General features: G+C 36.3%; 1 protein-coding gene across 1 annotated transcript in view; it reads right to left on the bottom strand.

The window, feature by feature from the left end:
- The window catches only part of ZFAND4 (zinc finger AN1-type containing 4), a 182,182-nt gene that overhangs the window by 19,779 nt on the left and 138,440 nt on the right, over nucleotides 1–23,963 (bottom strand). The window contains exons 6-7 of the mRNA XM_037056706.1: nucleotides 7,285–8,460; nucleotides 6,198–6,252 (exon numbers count right to left, since the gene is read on the bottom strand). Of these exons, the coding sequence (XP_036912601.1) occupies nucleotides 6,198–6,252; nucleotides 7,285–8,460 (1,231 nt within the window). The remainder of the gene's footprint in view (nucleotides 1–6,197; nucleotides 6,253–7,284; nucleotides 8,461–23,963) is intronic.

The following is a 23,963-nucleotide window of genomic DNA, read 5'->3' as shown; positions in this document are numbered from 1 at the left end:
AGTCACCAGAGAGGAGTGGGGAGAGGGATCATAAGGGAAGGGAAATCAAGGGACATGTATAAAGGATACATGGACAAAGCCAAAAGGGGTAGGTTTGAGGGTGGGAGGCATAGTTGGATGGGGTGGGGGGCATGGAATGTGAAAATGGAGACAGTTGTACTTGAACAAAAATAAAAATAAATAAATAAAAGTAAGTAAAATCTTAAAAAACACAATATAATCTTTCATTAGGAGAAATCAGAGAAAGAACAAAGTCCAAAGTGAATAGAAGGAAGGAAATAAGAGCAGAAATTAAAAAATAGAATTTTAAAAAACAATACAAAAGATCAACAAAAGAGAAGAAACAGCTAATACCACAAAACATAAAAGGTTATAATACTATAAACAATTATATGCCAACAAATTGGAAAATTTGAAAGAAATGGATAAACCCCTAGAAGCACAGAAGCTCCTAAGACTGAATTGAGAGAAAAAATAAAATCAAACAGACAAATTACATCCAATTACATCAAAGCAGTAATTAAAAACCTCACAACAAATTAAAAGTCCTGGACCAGGTGGCTTCACAGGTAAATTTTACCAAACTACCTCAAAGAACTAACACCTAACCTTCCGAAACTATTACAAAAAATACAAGATTAGGGAAGACTCCCAAAATCATTGTATGAGGCTAGTGTTATCCTAATTCTAACACCAAATAAGGATACTACAAAGAAATAATATATAGGAAAATAGCTCTGATTAAAATATTGAATAGATATAAAAATTCTCAATAAAATATTAGCAAACCAAATTTGCCAATACANTTAAAAGTCCTGGACCAGGTGGCTTCACAGGTAAATTTTACCAAACTAACTCAAAGAACTAACACCTAACCTTCTGAAACTATTACAAAAAATACAAGATTAGGGAAGACTCCCAAAATCATTGTATGAGGCTAGTGTTATCCTAATTCTAACACCAAATAAGGATACTGCAAAGAAATAATATATAGGAAAATAGCTCTGATTAAAATATTGAATAGATATAAAAATTCTCAATAAAATATTAGCAAACCAAATTTGCCAATACATGAAAAATGTGACATACCATAATCAAGTGGGATTTATTCCTGGGATGCAAGTTTGGTACAATATCTGCAAGTCAATTAATGTGATTAACCATAAAAACAAAATGAAGGATAAAAATCATACAATCATATCAATAGAGGTACAAAAAGCATTTGACAAAATCTAGCACCCATTTATGATGAAAATTCTCAACAAAGTAGGAATAGAAAGAATCATCCTCAATATAATAAAAGACATATATGAAAAACCCACAGCCAACATCATACTCAAGGGTGAAAAAAATATGTGTTTCCCTTAAAATCAGGAATAAGACAGGGATATCCATTCTCTCTACCCTTATTCAACATGGTACTAGAAGTCCTAGCCACAGCAATCAGATAAGAAGAAATAAAAGGTATCCAAATTACAAAAAGAGAGGTAAACCTGTTATTATTTGCAGAAGACATGATACTGTATATTAAGAACCCTAAAGATTCTACAAAAAAAGTACTAAAACTAATAAATAGGTTCAATAAAGTAGCAGGGTACAAAATAAATATTCAGAAATATTTACTTTGCACACCATACACAAGAATAAACTCAAACTGAATTAATGACTTAAATGTAAGACCTAAAACCATGAAACTCCTAGAAGAAAACATAGGTAGTAAAGTCTCTGAGATTTCTCACAGCCATATTTTTTCTGACATATCTTATCAGGCAAGGGAAATAAATGGGACTACACTAACTAAAAACTTTTGCACACTAAGGGAAACCATCAAAAAAACAAAAAGACAACCTATGGAATGGGAAATGATATTCACCAATGACACATACAATGAGGTGTTACTATCCAAAATTTATAAATAACTAAGACAAATCAACACTAGAAAAACAGACAGCCCAAAGAAAAAATTGGGCAGAAGACCTGAATAGACACTTCTCCAAAGAGGACATATAGATGGCCAAATAGGCATGAAATGTTGCTCAGCACCACTTGCTATCAGAGAAATGTGAATTAAAACCACAATGAGATACCCTCACACCTATCAGAATAAATCATCAATAAATCAACAAACAACAAGTGCTGGTGAGTATGTGGAGAAAAGGAAACCCAAGTGCACTCTTGATGGGAGAGCAGATTGGTGCATCCACTATAGAAAACAGTGTGGAGGTTCCTCCAAAAATTAAAAATGAAATTACCATATGGCCCAGTGGTTCCAGTTCTGGGTATACATTCAAAGAAACCTGAATCACTAATTCAAGAGAATATATGCACCCCTATATTACTGTAAATAATATAGTTATTATTTACAATAGCTAAGATATGAAAGCAACCCAAGTATCCATCAATAGACAAGCAGGTAAAAAAGCTGTGGTACACATACACAATGGAATATCACTCAGCCAAAAAAAAGAATGAAACCTTACATTTTGCAACACCATGGGTAGACCTAGAAGTTATTATGTTAAGTGAAATAAGTCAGACAGAGAAAGACAGACACATTATTTCACTTATAAAGGAATCTAAAGAACAAAATAAATTAACAAACAAAATAGAAACATACGGATACAGGAAGAGACTAATGGTTGCAAGAGGGGAGGGCTGAATGGGAGTTGGGTAAAAAGGCAAAGGGGTCAAGTAGTACAAATTAGTAGTTTCAGAATTGTCACAGTAATGTAAATTACAGCATAGAGAATATAGCCAATAATATTATAATAACTGTATATCTTGCCAGGTGGGTACTTGAAATATTGGGGGCACCAATTTTTAAAGTATGATTTTTCTAACCACTATGCTGTATACCTGAAACTAATACAGCATAATATTGAAGGTAAACTGTATTTGAAAAGAAAAATTAAAAAAAATAAGTAAAATGTGCAAACTGATAGTTACAAAATAGTCATGGCTTATAGAGTACAGAATAGGGCCCTGGTTGGTGTTGTTCAGTGGATTGAGCGTGGGCCCGTGAACCAGACGATCGCAGTTCGATTCCCAGTCAGGGCACATGCCTGCGTTGCAGGCCAGTTCCCAGCAGGGGACACACAAGAGGCAACCATATGTTGATGTTTCTCTCCTTCTCTCCTTCCCTTCCCCTCTAAATATAAATAAATAAAATCTTTAAAAAATGAATAGGGAATATACTCAATAATACTGTCACAACTATGTATGGTGTAAGACATGTAATAGATTTATTGGGGTGGTCACTTTGTAAGTTATATAAAAATCTAATAACTATGTTGGACACCAAAAAGTAATATAATATTATGTCTATAGTAATTTTAAAATAAAAAATCATTGAATAGGCACATGCAAAAAAATGAAACTACACCACCAACTTATACCATACACCAAAATAAACTCAAGATGGATAAAATACTTAAATTGTGACACCATAAAGGTCCTAGAGGAGAACATAGGCAGGAAAATTCCAGATATTCCATGCAGCAGTATTTTCACCGATATTTCCCCTAGAGCAGGGATATAAAGGAAAGAATAAACAAACGGGACTACATCAAATTAAAAAACTTCTGCAAGGCTAAAGAAGACATCAGCAAAATGTAAAGGGAACCAACCATATGGGAAAACATATTTGGCAATGAGACCTCAGACAAGGGCTTGATCTCTAAAATATATAAAGAACTGACACAACTCCACACCAGGAAGACAAACAATCCAATTAAAAAATGGGCAAAGGATCTGAACAGGCACTTTTCCAAAAAGAACATACAGAGGGCCTGGAGGGTTTCAGAGAACATACATATGAAAGGATGCTCAGCATTACTAGCTATCAGAGAGATGTAAACTAAAACCACAGTGAGATACCACTTCACACCAGTGATAATGACCATCAACAAATTAACAAACAAGTATTGGTGAGGTTCTGGAGTAAAAGGAACCCTAGTGCACTGTTGGTGGGAATGTGGACTGGTGCAGCCACTGTGGAAAATAGTATGGAATTTCCTAAAAAAATTAAAAATGGAACTGCCTTTTGATTCAGTGATTCCACTGCTGAGATTATACTTTAAAAATTCTGAAACATCAATTTAAAAGAACCTATGCACCCTAATGTTCATAGCAGCACAATTCACAGTAGCCAAGTGCTGGAAGCAGCATAGGAGCCCATCAGTAAATGAGTGTATGAAAACATTGTGGTACATTTACACAATGGAATACTATGCAGTGGAAAGAAACAAGGAACTCCTACCCTTCACAGTAGCATGGATGGAACGGAAGTGCATTATGCTAAGTGAAATAAGCCAGGCAGTGAAAGTCAAATATTATATGATCTCACCTATAAGTAGAACCTAATCAATAAAACAAACCAATGAGCAAAAAAGAACCAGATACATGGAAATAAAGAACAAACTGACAGTAAGCAGAGGGGCAGAGGCAGTGGGGTAACAGGGGGAAAGAAGGGGGAGATGTACAAAGGATCCATGGGCAGGGACAATGGGATGGGGATTGCCTTTGTGAGCAGAGGTTGGATAGGGCAGGAAAAAACAATGAGGGGAAAAATGGGAACAACTGTAACTGAACAACAATAGAAAAAATTAAAAAGAAAACAGTATGGCAGTTCCTTAAAAAAATATTGAATTACCTTATGATCTAGCAATTCCAATTTTGTGTATATGCTCAAAAGAATTGAAAGCAGGGTCTCAAAAGGATATTGGTATACCCATAATCATAGCAGTAGTTCAAATATGAAAATAACACAAGTTTCCACCCAAAGATTCATGGATAAGAAATATTTTAAATTCTTAAATTTAAATTTAAGCCTTAAATTATGGAGATTCTGACTCACGCTACAACACAGATGGACCTTAACATTATGCTAAGTAATGTAAGCCAAACACAAATGACAAAAACTGTATGATTTTAATTACGTGAGGTAGTTAGAGTAGTTAAAATTACAGAAATAGAAAGTAGAATGGTGGTTTCCAGAGATTGGGGGGGTGGTGGTAAATGAGGACATAGTGTTTAATAAGTAGTATTTCAGTTTTTAAAGATAAAAGGAGTTCTCAAGGTGGATGGTGGTAATGATTGCTCAACAATGTCAATGTAGTACTTAAGGCACTGAATTATACACTTAAAATGATTAAAACAGTAAATTTTGTCATGTGTACTTTACTGCAATAAAAATTGTTTAAAAAGTGAATACATTAATACTTTAGAAACTTGGGCTTTATATAGTAGTGGAAAAGAAACCCTAAGTATCTCTTTAAAGACATAAAACTCATACAACAACAATAATGTACAAAATATACTTTACAACCTCAGGGCTATAAAGGTGGTATATCTTTTTATTTTTTATTTATTTTATTTTAATTGTTCAAGTACAGTTTTCTGCCTTTTACTCCCATCCCAGACCATCCCCCAAGCCCTCCCCACCTCCCTCCTGTTTCCACGCTCCCCTTGTTTTTGCCCATGTGTCCTTTATACTTGTTCCTGCAAACCCTTCCCCTTTTCCCCTAAATTCCTTCCCCTCTCCCCTCTGGTCATTGTCAGCCTGTTCTCTATTTCAGCGTCTTTGATACATCTTTGTAATGAGTTTCCCGTTACAAAGTCTGGGTATTAAAATACAAAAGATGATGATAATATTAGCTGTCTTATAAATAAGGACTGGTCATAGTGAACATTTAAGGTGTTAAAGGGAGTGCTAATGTTATAGTCAGTTCTGCTACTATTCCTTGGGAAAGGCTGACCTAGAAATGGTCATTTTCTTTTATCCAGAAATAACCAGTTCACCAAAAGGAACTCTTACCACCATCCTTGATATTGGATCATAATGTTAAACAACTTTCTAGGGTACTTCATCAAAACCTATCCAGCAGCTGAGCATGGCTCTACAGTACCCAGTGACCGGGAACATTGGAAACCACAGGTTAATTCTTCATTCATCTTGTCTTTTCATACACCCTATCCCTTCCCAGACAACAGAGACCTAAATTTCATTTTAGTTTTATTCTTCAAATACGTCCCATAGTCACTTTTCATAATCATTTTAAGTGGATGGAACAAAGTTTAAGGAGAGCTCACTCTGCACATACTAAAAAAAATGTTCTCATTTCTCTTTGAAATTCAACAGTATGTATGATGATATGATTATTAGCCTTAAATTGTTTTAAAAATTATCTGTAGCTTACCTACTCTTTTCCCTGCTGCTGTATTATTTCCACTCATTCCAATACCACGGGGAGGCTACAATTAAAACAAAAAACATCTATGGAGGTGAGTTACTGGAGAACAGAAGAAAATATCAAACATAAAATACTTGCACTTTATTACAAAAATGCTATTGGGCTTTTATTTAAAATTACTTATTTAATCTAATTTTAATTAAATTAACTTGAAAACTGATTCTCACATTCAGCAATATTGTGCTTACTACTTTTGTTTAAAAGAGTATAATTTGATAGTTGAAATAAAAGTTATCATTTGGGAAAATCATTAATAAAAATAGCATTTAAAAGTACAGCATTCCCCCCTTGTCCATCGTATTGCTTTCCACAGTGTCAGTTATCCAAAGTCAACCACAGTCCAAAAACATTAAATGGGAAATTCCAGAAATAAAGAATTCATAAGTCTTAAGTTGAACACCATTCTGAATAGCATGATGAAATCTCACTCCATCCCCCAGGAAAGAAATCATCCCTTTGTCCAGAGTAGCTAAACTCACTTGATTTCATCATATAGATAATTGTACCATCTCACATTATCACAAACAGAAGAGTGAGTTCAGTACAAGATATTTTGAGAGAGAGAAACCACATGCACATAACTTTTATTAGACTATATTGTTATAATTATTCTGCTTTATTATTTGTTAATATCTTACTGTGCCTAATTTATGCATATAAATTAAACTTTATTACAAGTATATATGTATGGGAAAAACATAGTATACTTCAAATTTGGTATTATTGTGGTTTCAGACATTCACTGCAGGTATTGAAATGTATCTCCCATAGATAAAGGGGGTGGGAACTACTGTGGTAAGTTGTTTAAATGAAATTATTTTCAAGTTACAGTTCTCAATTTAGGACTAAAACATTATTTAAAATTTACCTATAAAATGGATTCTCTACAAGCTAGATAAACATTTTCAGACAGACTATTAAAAGAAGTCAGCCTTAGGCCTCCTTATTCATGCAAACAAAAAATAAAATGTAAATATGTTGAATTATTACAAGGATAACCACTACTAGAACATATAGAAAGGAAAATACTTACTAGAAAAAAATCTGTAGGTTCTAACTGGGGAGAACTTTTCCTAATGCATTTTTCTTGAAAATGCTGGAGGTCTGTGAACAGCCCAATTCCAGAGGTCCGAAGCCTACCTATCCCACCTGTGCTCTGTAACCCTTCTCTGCTTGCACTCTGGGCCAGCGAAGCAAGAAAACCTACATTATTTACACCACCAACAGGCTTTTTGGAAGCCTTGCTAGCCATTTCTCTGATGTCTCGAGCCTCAACTTTAGAAATAATATTGGATCTTTTTCCAGATGAATCAACTTTAACAGTTCGAAAGCGAGTAGTCCTAGAGAAATAAGAATCAGTTATATTTTGAACATCCAATGACCGAATCACATTTTGTGAAGCAGGAGACTGGAGATTCCCAGACTCATAGCATTTGGACTGTCTCTGTGGTTTCACCAGAGAATTAGGGAGTGACACTGGTGTAGAACAGTGAAGAGGTGACACGAGTCTATTCTTGTGAGGACTTAATTCATGGTTGTTGAGAACTGTAGTCTCTACTGATTCACCACTCAATACTCTTGCAACATGTTTAAGGTGCTGCTCTGCAGCTTTCAACCCTTTATCAACATTAGTAAGTAAGAAATCAGGATTTACCTTCCGGGTGCCTTCTAAGGTGCTGCTCTGTTCATCAATATTTCCTTCTGTAAACAAAGCAAATGAACCCACTTCAGGTAGAAGTGATTTTTCAGTTACAAACTCTTCAGAAGTTGGAAATAAAATAGTGTCGTCCTCATTATTAGATGACAAATTTCCTGAAAATTGTTGTGTCCGCCTAGGCAGGAGTGATCCAAGATGGAGAATAGAATCAGCAAACTCTTTGTCATTTTTGAACTCCACATGGTTTATCTGAGTTGGTAGTTTGATCTTGCCATTGGAATGAGACTGTGTGTTACTCTCCCAGTTATCATCTTCCTTATAAAAATCACTAGTTATAGATGTTAGGGGTCTATCAGCAGGGGGCAGAGTTGTCAAACTTGAAACTGCATTGCAGGATGTTTCAGGCAGATACACATTCCCAGGAGAAGGTAAACAAGACTGCCCAATGTGGGGGAGAACTCTTAACAATCTGTGCCGAACAGCTGCGGTGGAACTACTAGAAGATCGAGGAGCTATAGGTGGGCGAGGTTGTACCTTGACAGCTTTCTTAGGCTAAAAGAAAAGAGTGAATATATAATTCCTTTACACAGTCATTACAGTCATATTTTGTCCATTAATAAAAGTTAATAAAGGAAGAAAATTGATTTACTATAACACATTGGCATTTTAATTATTTTGATTTAAAATGAGAAGAATTTTGCTATCTTCCTTAAGTATAATTTTCTGAGAATAATTTTATTTCCCTCTCTTCTGATTAATTGTAAGAGTTTTGCTGAGAAGAAACCTCACTGTTTATATTAGATATGGCATTGCTGACCTATTTTAGATACCAAACAACTCTTACTAGCAAAATGAGTAAGTGATTGGCAAGGTAGATATTGCAGGGAAGAATGAACAGAACTAAACTGCTCTCCTGGAAAAGCCCTGCTTGCAATGTTGGTCCTTGGCTGACTTCTGCAGACATATATTTCAAGAGGATTCCCACCATCCTCACTAACAAGAATAGCTCACTGTGCCTAACTTGTTTTAACAATCAGTTTATGCTGAATTCCCCCTTTCCTTCTGGGAGTCTAAAGTTTTAGTACATGCTAGGCAAAGGGTGTCTATGTGAACAGCCTCTAATAAAACACCTAAGCACAGAGTCTCTAATGAGGTTCTCTAGAAAACAACATGTGCTAACACAACTTATTGATAAAGGAATTAAGCATATCCTTTCATTAATACGTCCTGGTGAGACCACACCAGGATGCTTGGAAGCTTGTGCCTGGTTTCCCCTGTTACTTTGCTGATTTTGCTTTATATTTTTTTCCTGAAATAAATCTTAGCCATAAATACAACTATATTTTAGTCCTGTGAGTCTTCCTAGGAAACTATCAAACCAGAGAGTGTCAACAGGTCTCTAATAGAGTAGGTTTTAGATATTAATGAAAGTATTGCAAAAATTTATGATGTTATAAAGTTGAAGATTAAAGATGAAGCCTTACCTCTTATTCTTAAGGTATGAGCTAATATGAGCATCTAGATAGGATAAAATACCTGATGACATACCAATACTTACAACCTAAAAATAAAAGAAAAGCTACATAATTCAATAGATACCATTTGAGTCAAGAAGTAAAACTAAAAATCCAAAGAAATAAGAATGTTGAAAAGTTATGCTGGCTCCAGTAGCAGCTTATATCTCTAATTCTATACTCGGTGAAAATATTCCTAAAAAATGAACGTAATGACTTTTGGACTGTAGAGATCTATGGTAGTTGCCTAAATTTGAATTTCTCCATGATTTCTCAAAAAATATCTAAATCAACAATATAAACTAATAAAATCACCCATAATCTTTCATCAAAAGTAAAAGACAGGTACAATTAATTTCAAATTACCTGTAAGTAGGAAAATATTCAAATCCAAAAAACTTATCTGCAAAGCCTATGCCTATGATGAGAGACAAGCAAGAGTGTGGAGCAAGACAGGAAGGAAGGAAGCAGGAGGGGAAGGAGGGAAGGAAGGTAAGAAAGGAAAGGGAAGAGAGAAATATGGATAACCTAGTGCTGATGGAACAAATATAAAATAAATCCAATAAGAGAAAATCCCACTTGATTAGAAAAAATACTGTAAGAAGCAGGTTTAAGATCTAGGACATTAAAACACAAGCTACTAGGGTATAAAAAAAACCAAGTGACTTAAAACTCTTCAAGTCCTGAGAAGTAGCTCCAAGAAAACACCACTTATGTAGGAAGAAGGGATAAGTAGGAAGAAAAAGGCACCCATTACAAACTTAATAGTAGTTTTTATCCCAGCCTACATGGAGGCATAGGTATACTTTGTGTTCTCACACAACCAAAAGTTAACAACAAATATAAAAACAAAAAGTAACCAGAACTACCAGAAAATTGAACTATATGGAAGTCTGACAACCAAGGAGTTAAAAAAGGAACATTCATACAGACTGGTATGAGGGGTGGACATGGCAGCTGAGATGGAGAGGACTCACAGCAGACTAGAGGACCAGGGTGGGCAAGGTGGCAGCTGGCTGAGCAGGTACTCCCTCATCTGTGTGTGGATAACCAGGAGGAACAACTGCGAGCAAGACAAATAGCACAATCCGGGGTTCCAGCACAGAGAAATAAAGCCTCAAAATCTCTGACTGAAAAAACCTCTCGGGGTTGAGATGGCAGGAGAAACTTCAGCTGCACAGGAGAGTTTACTGGAGAGACCCACAGGGTCCCAGAACATAAAAAAGCCTACCCACCCGGGAATCAGCACCAAGGGTCTTGATTTGCTTTTGGGTAGCAGAGGAAGTGACTGAAAGCTGGCTGAGAGATGAGCAAGCAGCATTGCTGCTTCTAAGACTCCTCCCCCATATACAGCACCACGACCCAGTGAAGTGGGTTGCCCTGCCCTGGCAAATACCTAAGGCTCTGCCCCTTACTACTAACAGGTGCTCTGAGACAAAAAATGTGGCCCAAATGAAAGAACAGATCAAAGCTCCAGAAAAACTACAACTAAGCTATGACCAACCTATCAGATACACAGTTCAAAACCCAGGTAATAAGGATGCTCACAGAATGGTTGAGTATGGTCACAAAATAGAAGAAAAGGTGAAGTCTACACAAGGTGAAATAAAGGAAAATGTACAGGGAACCAACAGTGATGGGAAGGAAACCAGAACTCAAATCAATGATTTAGAGAAGGGAGAAATAAACATTCAACCAGAATAGAATCAATAAAAAAAGAATTCAAAATAAAAATGAGGAGAGCCTGAGGAACCTTTGGGACAACTTTATTTTATTTTATTTTTTTGTTTAGAAGTGTTTATTTTTTATTTTATTGTTATTCAAGAACACTTGTCTGCATTTTCCCCACATCATTCCCCCTCACCCACCCCAGCCATCTCCACCTCCCTCCCCTGCTTCCACCTTACCCTTGGTTTTATGCATGCATCCTTTATAGTTGTTCCTGAAAACCCTTCCCTCCTTTCCCCCCATTATCCCCTCCTGCCTTCCCTCTGGCTACTGTCAGATTGTTCTTAATTTCAGTTCTTGTGGTTACATTTTGCTAGCTTGTTTATTTTGATGATTAGGTTCCAATCAAAGGTGAAATCATATGGTATTTGTTTTTGACTGCCTAGCTCATTTCACTTGGCATAATGCTCTCCAGATCCATTCATGCTGTCACAAAGAGTAGGAGCTCATTAGTTCTTTCTACTGTGCAATATTCCATCATGCCAATGTACCACAATGTACCATCAGTAAATCCACTCATTTACTGATGGGCAGTTAGGTTGCTTCCAGCACTTGGCTATTGTATATTGTGCTGCTATGAAAATTTGAGTGCATTGGTTCTTATAAATTGGTGTTTCAGGGTTGTTAGGATATAATCCCAGCAGTGTAACTGCCAAGTCAAAAGCAGTTCCATTTTTAGTTTTCTGAGGAAATTCCATACTGTTTTCCACAGTGGCTACACCAGTCTGCATTCACACCAACAGTGCACTAGGGCCCTCTTTTCTCCACTTCCTCTCCAACACTGGTCTGTTGATTTGTCTATGATGGCCATCCTGACTGGTGTGAAGTGGTATCCCACAGGAGGGGGGTTAATTTACATCTCTATGATGACTAGTGATGCTGAGCATCTTTTCATAACTCTCTGGGCCCTATGTATATCCTCCTTGGAGAAGTATCTCTTCAAGTGTTTGGCCCATTTTTTAATTCGGTTTTTGTCTCCATAGAGTGGAGTTGTGTGAGTTCTTTATATATTTTGAAGATCAGAACCTTACCCAAGGTATCACTGGCAAATATGTTTTGTGACAACTTTAAAGATTCCAACATCTGAATCATAGGGTGCCAGAAGGAGAAGAGGAAGACCAAGAAATTGAAAACCTATTTGAAAATATAATGAAGGAGAACTTCCCCAATCTGGCAAAGGAAATAGACTTCTAGGAAGTCTAAGAAGATCAAAAAGTCCAAGAGAAGTTGGACCCAAAGAAGCACACACTGAAGCACATACTAATTACATTATGTAAGATTAAAAATAGAGAATCTTAAGAGCAGCAAGAGAAAAGGAGACAGTTACCTACAATGGAATGTGCATAAGACTATCAGCTGATTTCTCAAAAGAATCCTTACAGGAGAGAAGGGGCTAGAAAGAAATATTCAAAGTCATGAAAGGCAAGGACCTAAATCCAAGATTACTCTGTCTGGCAAAGCCATCATTTAGAATGAAGGACAGATAACGTGCTTCCCAGATAATGTCAAGCTAAAGTAGCTCATTATCACCCAGCCCTTATTATATGAAATGTTAAAGGGACTTATATAAGATGATGATCCTAAATAGGAAGAGTAGAATGGCAACAAACTCACAACTATCAACAACTTAACCTAAAAATACAAAACCAAAACAAAACAAACAAAGCAAACAACTAGAATAGGGACAGAATCAGAGAAATGGAGATTACAAGGAGGGTTATCAGTGGGGAGGTAGAGAGGAGAAAATGGGGGGAAGCTATTGGAAATAAGAAGTATAAATGGTAGGTATAAAATAGACACGGGGTTGTTAAAAACAGTATAGGAAATGTAGAAGCCAAAAAACTTATATGTATGACCCATGGACATGAACTAAAGGTGGGGGGTAATGCTGGTGGGAGGGTATACAAGGCAGAGGGTAAAAAATGAGAAAATGGAAAAATCATAATAGCAAACTCAATACAAATATTTTTTATTTTTTAAAAATACTTTAGAATTTTATTGTTGTTCAAGTATAGTATTCTCCATTTTTCCCCACCCCTCCCCACCATCCCAACCTTCCCCAGATAACTCTTCTGTTCCCACCCCCACCCTTTGTTATTGTCCATGTGTCCTTTATACTTGTTCCTGTAAACCCTTTACTTACCCTTTCCCCATTATCCTCTCTCCTCTCCCTCTGGTTACTGTCAGCCTGTTCTGTATTTCAGTGTCTTTGGTCATATTTTGCTTGCTTGTTTGTTTTGTTGATTAGTTTCCAGTTAAAGGTGAGATTATATGGTATTTGTCTTTCAACACCTGGGTTATTTCACTTAGCTTAATTATCTCCAGGTCCATCCATGCTGTCCCAAATGGTAGGAGCTCCTTCTTTTTTTTTTTTTCTGCTGCATATAATTCCATTGTGTAAATGTACCATAGTTTTTTGATCCATTCATTTACTGATGGGGACTTAGGTTGCTTCCAGACTTGGCTATTATACATTGTGCTACTGTTAATATGGGGGTGCATATGTCCTTTTGGATTGGTGTTTCAGGGTTTGTAGGATATAATCCTAGAGGTGAAATTGCCATGTCAAAAGGCAGTTTTATTTTTAGTTTTCTGAGGAAATTCCATACTGTTTTCCACAGTGGTTGCACCAGTCTGCATTCCCACCAACAGTGCAATAGGGTCCCCTTTTCTCTGGAACCTCTCCAAAACTTGTTGTTTGTCACTTTGTTTATGATGGCCATTCTGACTGGTGTGAAGTGGTTTCTCATTAGGGTTTTAATTTGCATCTCTCTGATGGCTAGTGATACTGAGCATCTTTTCATTCATCCCTGGATCCTCTGTATGTCCTCCCTGTAGAAAGGTCTGTTCAAGTCTTTTCCCCATTTTTTAATTGGGTTAGTTATCTCCTTAGAGTGAAGTCGTGTGAGTTCTTTGTATATTTTGGAGATTAAACCTTTGTCTGAGGTATCATTGGCAAATATGTTTTCCCATACAGTTTGTTGTCTTTTCATTTTAATGCTGTTTTCTTTAGCCAAACAGGAGCTTTTTATTTTGATGAGATCCCATTTGTTTATTCTTTCCCTTATGTCCCGTGCTCTAGGGGACATATCAGTAAAAATGCTGCTGCATGAAATATCTGAGATTTTCCTGCCAATGTTCTCCTCTTGGACTTTAATGGTGTCATGGCTTATATTTAAGTCTTTTATCCACCTTGAATTTATTTTTGTGAATGATGTAAGTTGGTGGTCGAGTCTCTCTTCTTCTTCTTCTTCTTTTTTTTTTTTTGCATGTAGCTGTGAAGCTCTCCCAACACCATTTGTTGAAGAGGCTATTTTTGCTCCATTTTATGTTGCTGCCCCCTTTTTCGAATATTGATTGACCATAGAGACTTGGGTTTATTTCTAGGCTCTCTATTCTGTTCCTTGGTTAATATGTGTCTGTTCTTATGCTAGTACCAGGCTGTTTTGATTACAGTGACCTTGTAATATAGTTTGATATCAGGCATTTTGATCCCTCCTACTTTGTACTTTTTTCTCAAAATTGCTGCAGCTATTTGGGGTTGTTTATAGTTCCATATAAATTGTTGAAGTTTTTGTTCTGTGTGTATGAAATATGTCATTGGCACTTTAATAGGGATTTCACTGAATCTGTAAATTGCTTTGGATAGTATGGACATTTTGATGATTATGTTAATAATCATTATTCTTTCAATTTTGCTAATTCTTCCAATCTATGAACATAGTATATGTTTCCATTTATTTCTGTCTTCTCTAATTCCTTTCTTCAATGTTATGTACTTTTCTGAGTACAGATCTTTTACCTCCTTGGGTAGGTTTATTCCTAGGTATTTTAATTTTTTTGTTGCTGTATGTAATGGGATTTTGTTCTTGATTTCTGATTCTGATATTTCACTGTTCGTGTACAAAAATGCCTTTGATTTTTGGATATTGACTTTGTATCCTGCTGTTTTGTCAAATTCATTTATTCAGTCAAGCAGTTTTTTGGTGGAGTTTACAGGATTTTCTGTGTACACTGTCATGTCATCTGCAAACAATAAGTTTTGTTTCCTCTTTTCCAATCTGCATGCCTTTTATTCCTTTGATTGTCTGATTGATGTGGCTAGGACTTTCAATACTATGTTGAATAGAAGTGGTGGAAGTGGACAACCTTGTCTTCTTCCTGATCTTAGTGGAAAAGTTTTTAGTTTTTTCCCATAGAATATGCTGATGCATGGAGGTCTCTCATATAGGAGGAACCTTTATTATGTTGAGGATTGCTCCCTGCTTTGCTGAGTGTTTTTGTCATAAATGGGTGTTGTACCTTATCAAATGATATTTCTGCATCTATTGATATGATCATTTGATTTTTGTCTTTTGTTTTGTTTATGTGATGTATTACATTTATTGATTTGGGAATATTGTACCATCCTTGCATCCCTGAGATGAATCTCACTTGGCCATGGTGCGTGAAATTTTTAATGTATTGCTGGATGTGGTTTGCCAATATTTTGTTGAGGATTTTAGCATTTATATTCATCAGCAATATTGGCCTGAAGTTTTTTTCTTTGTTGTGTCTTTTTCTGGTTTGGGATTAGGATGATGCTGGCTTTATAGAAAGAGTTTGGAAGTCTTCCATCTTCTTGTACTTTTTTGGAATAGTCTGTGAAGGATAAGGGTTAGCTCTTCCTTAAATGCTTTGCAGAATTCTCCTATGAAACCATCCAGTCCAGGGGTTTTATGGGTCAGGAGTTTTTTGATTACTGCTTCAATTTCATCACCTGTTTTTGGTCTGTCAGGGTTTCTGCTGCTTCTTCATTGAGTTTTAGAAGATTATATTTTTCTAGAAATGTGTCTATTTCACCTAGGTTTTCAAATTTCTTGGCATATAGTTCTTTGTAGTAATTACTTACAATTCTTTGTATTTTTGTGGTATCTGTTGTAATCTCTCCTCTTTCATTGCTGATTGTGTTTATTTGGGGTTTCTCTCTTTTTTTCTTGATGAGCCTACTTAAAGGCTTGTAGATTTTGTTTATCTTTTCAAAGAATCAGCAGATTTATTGATCCTTAGAATTGTGCTTTTATTCTCTACGCCATTTAATCCTGCTCTGATCTTGGTTATTTCTTTCATTCTACTTTCTCTGGGCTGTCTGTGTTGTTGTTCTTTGAGTTCTTGTAGATGTAGAGTTAGGCTGTTTATTTGAAATGTTTTTGTCTTTTTTAGGTAGGCTTGTATTGCTATGAACTTCCCTCTCAGGACTGCCTTTGGTGTGTCTCATAAGTTTTGGGTTGTTGTGAGTTCATTTTCATTTGTTTCCAGAAACTTGTTGATTTCATCCTTGATCCCATTCTTGACCCACTCATTGTTTAATAGCATGCTATTCATTGTCCATGAGTTTGAATATTTGAGCTTTTTTCCTTGTGGTTGGTTTTTACTTTCAGTCCCTTGTTGTCAAAGAAAGTGCTTGATATGATTTCAATTTTCTTCAGTTTGTTGAGGCTTGTTTTTTGTCCTCTTATGTGGTCTATCTTTGAAACTGTTTCATGTGCATTTGAAAAGAATGTGTCTTTTGCTTCTTTGGGATGAAAGGCTCTATATATATCAGTTAAGTCCATTTGATGTACGACATTGTTCAATACCTCAATATCTTTCTTGATATTTTGTTTGGAAGATATATCCATTTTTGACAGTGTGATGTCAAAATCCCCCACTATAATTGTGCTGTTATCAATATATTTCTTGAAGTCCTCCAAGATTTTCTGTATGTATTTGGGTGTTCCTATATTGGGTGCATATATGTTTATAACGTTTATATGTTCCTGATGGATTCTTCCCTTGAGTATTATGAAGTGACCTTCTGGGTCTCTCATTATGGCTCTTTTTTTGAACTCTATTTTGTCTGAAGTCTATTTTTGTCACCAGGAACACATAAATATTGTAAATATATATGCACCCAATATATGAGTATTGCTACCCTGGCTTTTTCTCCCCCTATCCATTTGCTTGGCTTGTTTTTTTCCAGCCCTTTACTTTCGGTCTCTGTAGGTCTTTTGTTCTGAGGTGGGTCTCTTATAGGCAGCATATGGGTGGGTCATGATTTATTATCCATTCACCTATTGTATGTCTTTTGATTGGAGCATTTAATCCATTTACATTTAAGGTTATTATTGATAGGTACTTATTCATTGGCATTTTTTGTACCTGTGTTCCTCTTTTCTTCACTGTTTTTGTTCCTCTTCTTAAAGCAAACCATTAACAACTCTTACACAATTGGTTTGGAGGAGATAAATTCTTTGAGACTTCTTTTGTCTGGGAAGCTCCTTATTTGGCCTTCCAGTTTAATTGATAACCTTCCTTGATAAAGTAGTCTTGGTTGCAGGCCTCTGGTTTTCATTACTTGGAATATTTCTTGCCATTGCCTTCTGGCTTGGAGTGTTTCCATTGAGAAGTCAGTTGCTAGTGTTATTGGGGCTCCCATGTATGTTACTTCCTGTTTTTCCCTTGCTGCTTTTAAGATTCTCTCTTTGTCTTGGGATTTTGCCATTTTAATTATGATGTGTGTTGAAGAGGGCCTCTTTGGCCTCCTCTTGATTGTGATTCTTTGTGTTTCATGGATTTGTATGACTTTTTCTCTCATCAAATTAGGGAAGTTTTCCATCATTACTTTTTCAAACAGGTTTTTTATCCCTTGCTCTTCTCTTCTCCTTCTGTATCCCTGTTTTACAGATATTATTCCATTTCATGTTGTCTTGTGGCTTCATTACCACCTATTCATTCTTTATGAGTGTCTTTTCCTTTTCTCAGTCCTTCTGGGTTTTTTTTTCCTACCTTGTCCTCCAGCTCGCTGATTCAATCCTCTGCTTCATCCAGCCTGCTTGTAATTTTTTCTAGTGTGTTTTTTATTTCTGAGATATTGTCCATTTCTTCCTGATTTTTGTTTATAGTTTCTATTTCCATTTTTAATGAGGGTGTAGTTCTCACTCAGTTCCTTGTAGCTGTCTGTGACTTCCTTCGGCATCTTTATAAACATTATTTTGAATTCTGTATCTGATAATTTGGTTATCTCCATTTCATTTAGCTCCTTTAGTGGGAAGTCTTCCATTCCTTTTGATTGCATGTTCTTTTTTTGTCTTCCCATTTTAGGTAACTTTTTGTTTGTTTCTGCACATCCCAATGTTTCACTTTGCTAGCCATCTTTGTAAGGTGAACTTCTATGGAAGGAATTCTGTGGGGTTCAGTGGTGTGGTCTCTTTGATCTCCTTGTCTGGTTGCTCTAGGTTTGCTATTTCTTCTGTTTGTGTGGACTCTCTTTTCATACTTAGGTTTTTACTTTTTGGTGGTCCCTTTGTTGGTTATTTTTCTCCTCCAGAAGGTATACTGATGTTCACTGCTCCTACTTATTCTTGTATGTGATCAATGGCAGGGGTAGGCAAAATGGATTAATACAGTAGGAGAGTATTTTATGGGATTTAAAGTACCAGCAAGCAGAGAAGAAGTAGGTGATTCTTTGTGTAAGTATAGTGTTAACTGTGATATTTCACTCAACCAGCCACTTTTTATGAAAGTTGAAGGAGAGTTAAGACTCTTGTTAGAGGGGAGGATAATTGTGGGCTGAACCCAGTAAACACAGCACTTGTGCAATGTTAGATGATGAGGTATAGTGAGAGTAAAGGATAGAAAGAAGGTGTAGTGTAGGAGAGAATAGAGGTAACTACAACAATAATAATGCTCAGGATTAAAGTGAAGTGGGCTAAGATCAGGGAGGGTTGCTGTGTAGTATGTACAACTGTATGGAACAACAATCATTTACAACAGTAGTATAACAACAATAATATGATAAGTAATATATGATTTGGATAAGCAGAACAAAAAGTATCCAATCAAGAAGAGTGTGTTATTGGTACACGAGTGAAGTGAAAGAAGAAAAATTAAAAGACAATAAAGAAAGAATAAGGAAAACCAGTCAAACAATGCAATTAAACAGAGAAATAATCAATAAAATATATTTAAAAAAACAGAGAAATAAAATGAAGAAAACTAAACATAAGGAAGAGAAATTAAATAAATACTAATAAAATAAAAGTGATAAAAACAATGAAAAAATAATATTACAGTTAGAAAATAAAATGCCAGCTCTATGGGATGACAAACTGATATTTGTTTCAGTTTCTCAATTTATGGTGTTAGCCTTGTGCTCCCCCTTTGGATCTGTCTCTAGACCCTTAGTAATTCCACATCTTATTGTGTCATTTGGGGGAAGAAGAAAAAGAAAAAAAAAGAAAAGAAATGAGAGAAAGTAATAATTTTAAAAAAGCTTCCTGCTGACTTTAAAGCTTTTCAGTGAGTTCTGCTGTTCTTCCTAGATGGCACGGGAAGAGGGGGCCTAGGCTTCACTTTTCTCCATTCCTATGGTTTTGACAGGTTGAGGTCCAGGTCTGAGCTGCAATATTCACAGTTGTTCGGCCTCTGGCCCAGGTCTTCCCTGAGCTGCCAGGCTCTAATCAGTCACTCAGCCTTGGGGCATGCAGCACAGGACAAACTCAGGTGTGCAGTTCTACTTAGCCACTTAGTCTCTGAGCACACAGCATGGGAATAAAATATATTTTTTTAAAAAAGAAAATCCCCTACAAAAAAATGAAGTGAAAGAAAACCGCATTCACAATATCAAAACCTGAATCAATGCTTTTAAGATTGTAATTGCAGACTTTTTTTGATCCTCACTTGAGGATATATATATTGATTTTAGAGAGAGAAGAAGGGAAAGAGAGAGAAGAAAAGACAAACATCGATGTGAGAGAGAAACATTGATGGGTTGCCTCCCACATGCACCCTGACCAAGGATAGAACCCACAACTTAGTTATGTGTCCTGACCCAAATCTAACCCACAACTTCTTGGTGTACAGGACGACACTCCAACAAACTGAGCCACCTGTACAGAGCCCATACCTATTTTTGAAAGCCTTGTCACATCAAAATCTAAATACTCAAGACACAAGAAGGAAATTAAATGAATGCAACCAAAAGACCAAAGGCAGATTTTTAAAACAATGGTTATAAGGATTCTCAAGGAAGTAAGGGAAGAATGCATAATCCAGATGAGAACTTAAGGAAGTAAGCATTAAAAAGGACAAAGAAACCATAAAAAAGAACCAGTCAGAAATGAAGAATACAGTATCTGAAATGAAGAGTACATTAAAAGGAATGCACAGCAGGTTAGATGAAGTAAAAGACTGAATCAGTGATTTAAAGGACAAGATAATACTAAGCACCCAAGCAAAGCATACAAAACAATTTAAAAAACTAGGAAAGTCTCAGGGACCCCTGGAATGATATCAAGCATAACAACACTTGTATCATCATAGGAGTGCCAGAAGAAGAGGCTGACCCAAGGATAAAGAATTTGTTTGAAGAAATAATATCTAAAAACTTCCCTAACCAAATGAAGGGAAAATTCACACAACTTTAGAAAGCACAGAGTCCCAATGAAGACAAACCCAAAGAGGCCCACACCAAGACATACCATAATTAAAACAGAAAAGGTTAAAAACAAAGACACAGTCTTAAAAGCAGCAAGAGTGAAACATTTATTTACCTATAAAGGAGTTCCGCTAAGGTTGTTAACTGATTTCTCCACAGAAAGACTTCATGCCAGAAAGAATTAGCATAAAATATCAAAGTGATGAAAAACAAGGACCTACAACTCAACATAGTAGGAGTACCAAAACAAATAAAGAAAATCTTGGTGGACACTAAGGGAGAGATGGACAACAATACAGTCATAGTAAAAGATTTTAACACAGCATCAACATCAAAGAATAGATTCTCCAGACAAAAAAATCAATAAATAATAGCACCTTATGACACAGTGGATCAGACCACTTTAATTGATGTATAAAAACATTCCGCCCCAAAGTAGCAAAATATATATCTTCTGCAGTACATATGAAACATTCTCAGAGATAGACCACATGTTAGGACACAAAACAGGCCTTAATAAATTCAAGAAGGCTGATATCATATCAAGCATCTCAGACCACAATGGTATGAAACTAGAAATCAACTACAATAAAAAAAAACCCTCAAAAAGAGTCAAACACCTAGAGGTTAAATAACATGTTATTAAATAATGAATAGGTAAACAATGAGATCAAGGAAGAAATCAAAAGTTACTTTGAGACAAATGAAAGTAAACACACAACAACTCAAAACCTATGGGACATAGCAAAAGCAATCACGAGACAGAAGTTCATTGCAAGCCTACCTCAAGAAGCAAGAAAAATGTCATATAAACAATCTAACCTTACACCTAAAAAAACTAGAAGAAAACAACAAACAATGCACAGAGTAAGTAGAAGGAAGTAATAATAAAGACTAGAATGAAAATAATTGACATAAAGACTTAAAAAAAACCCACTAAAAAAGATCAATGAATGAAGAGCTGGTTCTTTGAAAAGATAAATACTGATGAATATTTAACCAGAACCATCAGGAAAAAAGAGGACCAAATAAATAAAATCAGAAAGGAAAGAGCAGCCCTGGCTGGTGCCGCTCAGTGGATTGAGCTTGGGCCTGAGAACCAAAGGATCACCAGTCCATTCCCAGTCAGGGCACATGTCTGTGTTACATGCCAGGTCCCCATAGGGATCAGATGAGAGGCAACTACACATTGATGTTTCCCTACCTCTCTTTGTCTCTCCCTTCCCCTGTCTAAAAATAATAAATAAATAAAATCTTTTAAAAAAAGATATGAAAGAGAAGTAACAACTGACACTACAGAAATAAAAAAGATTATAAGAAAATACTATGAACAACTACATCAACAATTGGAAAACTTGGACAAAATGGATAAATTCCTAGGAACATAAATCTTCCAATCAGGAAGAATTTAAAAACCTGAGGAAAAAAAACCTCATGGACATGGACAATAGTGTGGTGATTGCTGGGGACAAAGGGGTATAAGGTGACTAAAGAGTAATGAAAAAATACAAAATAAAGATTAAATTAAAAAAAAAAACCCTGAATACACTGTTTGCAAGTATGAAATTGAAGCAGTAATCAAAAATCTCCCAGCAAACAAAGTTCTGGAACAGGTGGCTTCACAGGAGAATTTTATCAAACATTCAAAGCAGAACTAACACCTGTCCTTCTCAAACTAAGCCAAAAAATTCAAGAAGAGGGAAAACTTCCAAGTTCTTTTTAGGAGGCCAGCATTAACCTAAGTCCAAAACCAGATAAATATACTATAAAGAAAGAAAATTATAGGCCGATATTCCTGATGAACATAGATACCAAAATTTTCAACAAAATATTAGCAAATTGTATCCAGCAATGCATTTGGGAGATCATACACCATGATCAAGTATGATTTCTCCCAAGGATGCAAGGTTCGTACAATATTTGCAAGTCGAACATGATATATTGGACTTCCTGTCAAGATAGCAACACAGGTAGACATGGCTCACCTTGTCACATAACTACAACAAAATTACAACTAAAATAAAGAACAACCACTTCTCAGAACTAACAGAAATTGAGTTGAATGGAATTTTGACAACTACAGAATTAAAGAAAACACATCCATCCAGACTGAGCCAGCAGAGTCGTGTTGTATCTAAAATTTCATCAAACTGGCAAACAACATTTGACCTTTCATGGAGATCCCTAGAGACTCCTCCCCACCCAATTTACAAGCCCACCCAAGATGCTTTTCCATATGAATGGTCTTGGCTCTTACTTCACAACTTCCTAAATCCTCTCAAACAAGCAACAGCTGGCCTCAGCCAACTCCAGGCCAGAAACCAGCAGCCTAGATCTACAGCTTGGCTTCACCTGGAAATCTCCAAGCCCAGCACAAGTAGCAGCCATCTCAATTGCTTTATAATTCAGGCAGGGGAACACCAGGCAAAATACAGGTGGGGGCTGATCTTGGCCTGCACCACCTGGGAAACCTCAGGGGCCAGCACACCCAGTGGACAGCTACAGACCACACTAGAGCACCACCATTCTGCCCCTGCACAGCTGATCTTCCACAGAGGGTGGAGGTTGGTGATAAGTGGCCACAGCCAATTCTTGCAGCTAACTGGCCCAGGTAAATCCCTCCAATTGATCAACTAAGGCTCAACTACAAGAGGAGGGTGTACTCAGTCCACACAATTGGTATACCTTGAGTAGCTAAGTTGGGTGATAGGGGCAGCTGAGCCACTGGACCTTTATAGGACACCTACTATATTAGGCCACACTACCAAGACACAGTCAAAGCAGCTCTACCAAATGCATAGAAACAAACATGGGGATGATGCCAAAGCAAGGAGACAAGGAAACATGGCCCAAATGAAAGAACAGATCAAAACTCCAGAAAAAGAGCTAAATGAAATGGAGATAAGCAATCTATCAGATGCAGAGTTCAAAATATTGGTTATAAGGATGCTCAAATAACTGGCATAAGAACAGGCTATTGATGCATGGAACAGAACAGAGAGTCCAGAATTAAATGCATGGCATTATGTTCAATTAATATTTGACACAGGAGGCAAGAACAAACAATGGAGTACAAAGCAGCCTCTTCAATAAAGGTGCTGGAAAAACTGTACAGGTACAGGCAAAAAAATAAGACTAGATCACCAACTTATATCATACATAAGGATAAACTCAAAATGGATAAAAGACAAAACCATTAAAATCCTAGGAGAAAACACAGGTAGTAAAATCTCAGACATCTCTTATAGAAATATTTTTGCCAAAATATCTACCCGGGCAAAGAAAACAAAGAAAAAAATAAACAAATGGGAGTATATCAAACTAAAAAGCATTCACACAGCAAAAGACACCATCAA

The sequence above is a fragment of the Sturnira hondurensis genome, unplaced genomic scaffold (genome assembly GCF_014824575.4).
Source record: "Sturnira hondurensis isolate 20B ecotype Veracruz unplaced genomic scaffold, ASM1482457v3 Scaffold0009125, whole genome shotgun sequence".
In the NCBI taxonomy this organism is placed as follows: Eukaryota; Metazoa; Chordata; class Mammalia; order Chiroptera; family Phyllostomidae; genus Sturnira; species Sturnira hondurensis.
This window is presented reverse-complemented; position numbering and strand designations above follow the sequence as displayed.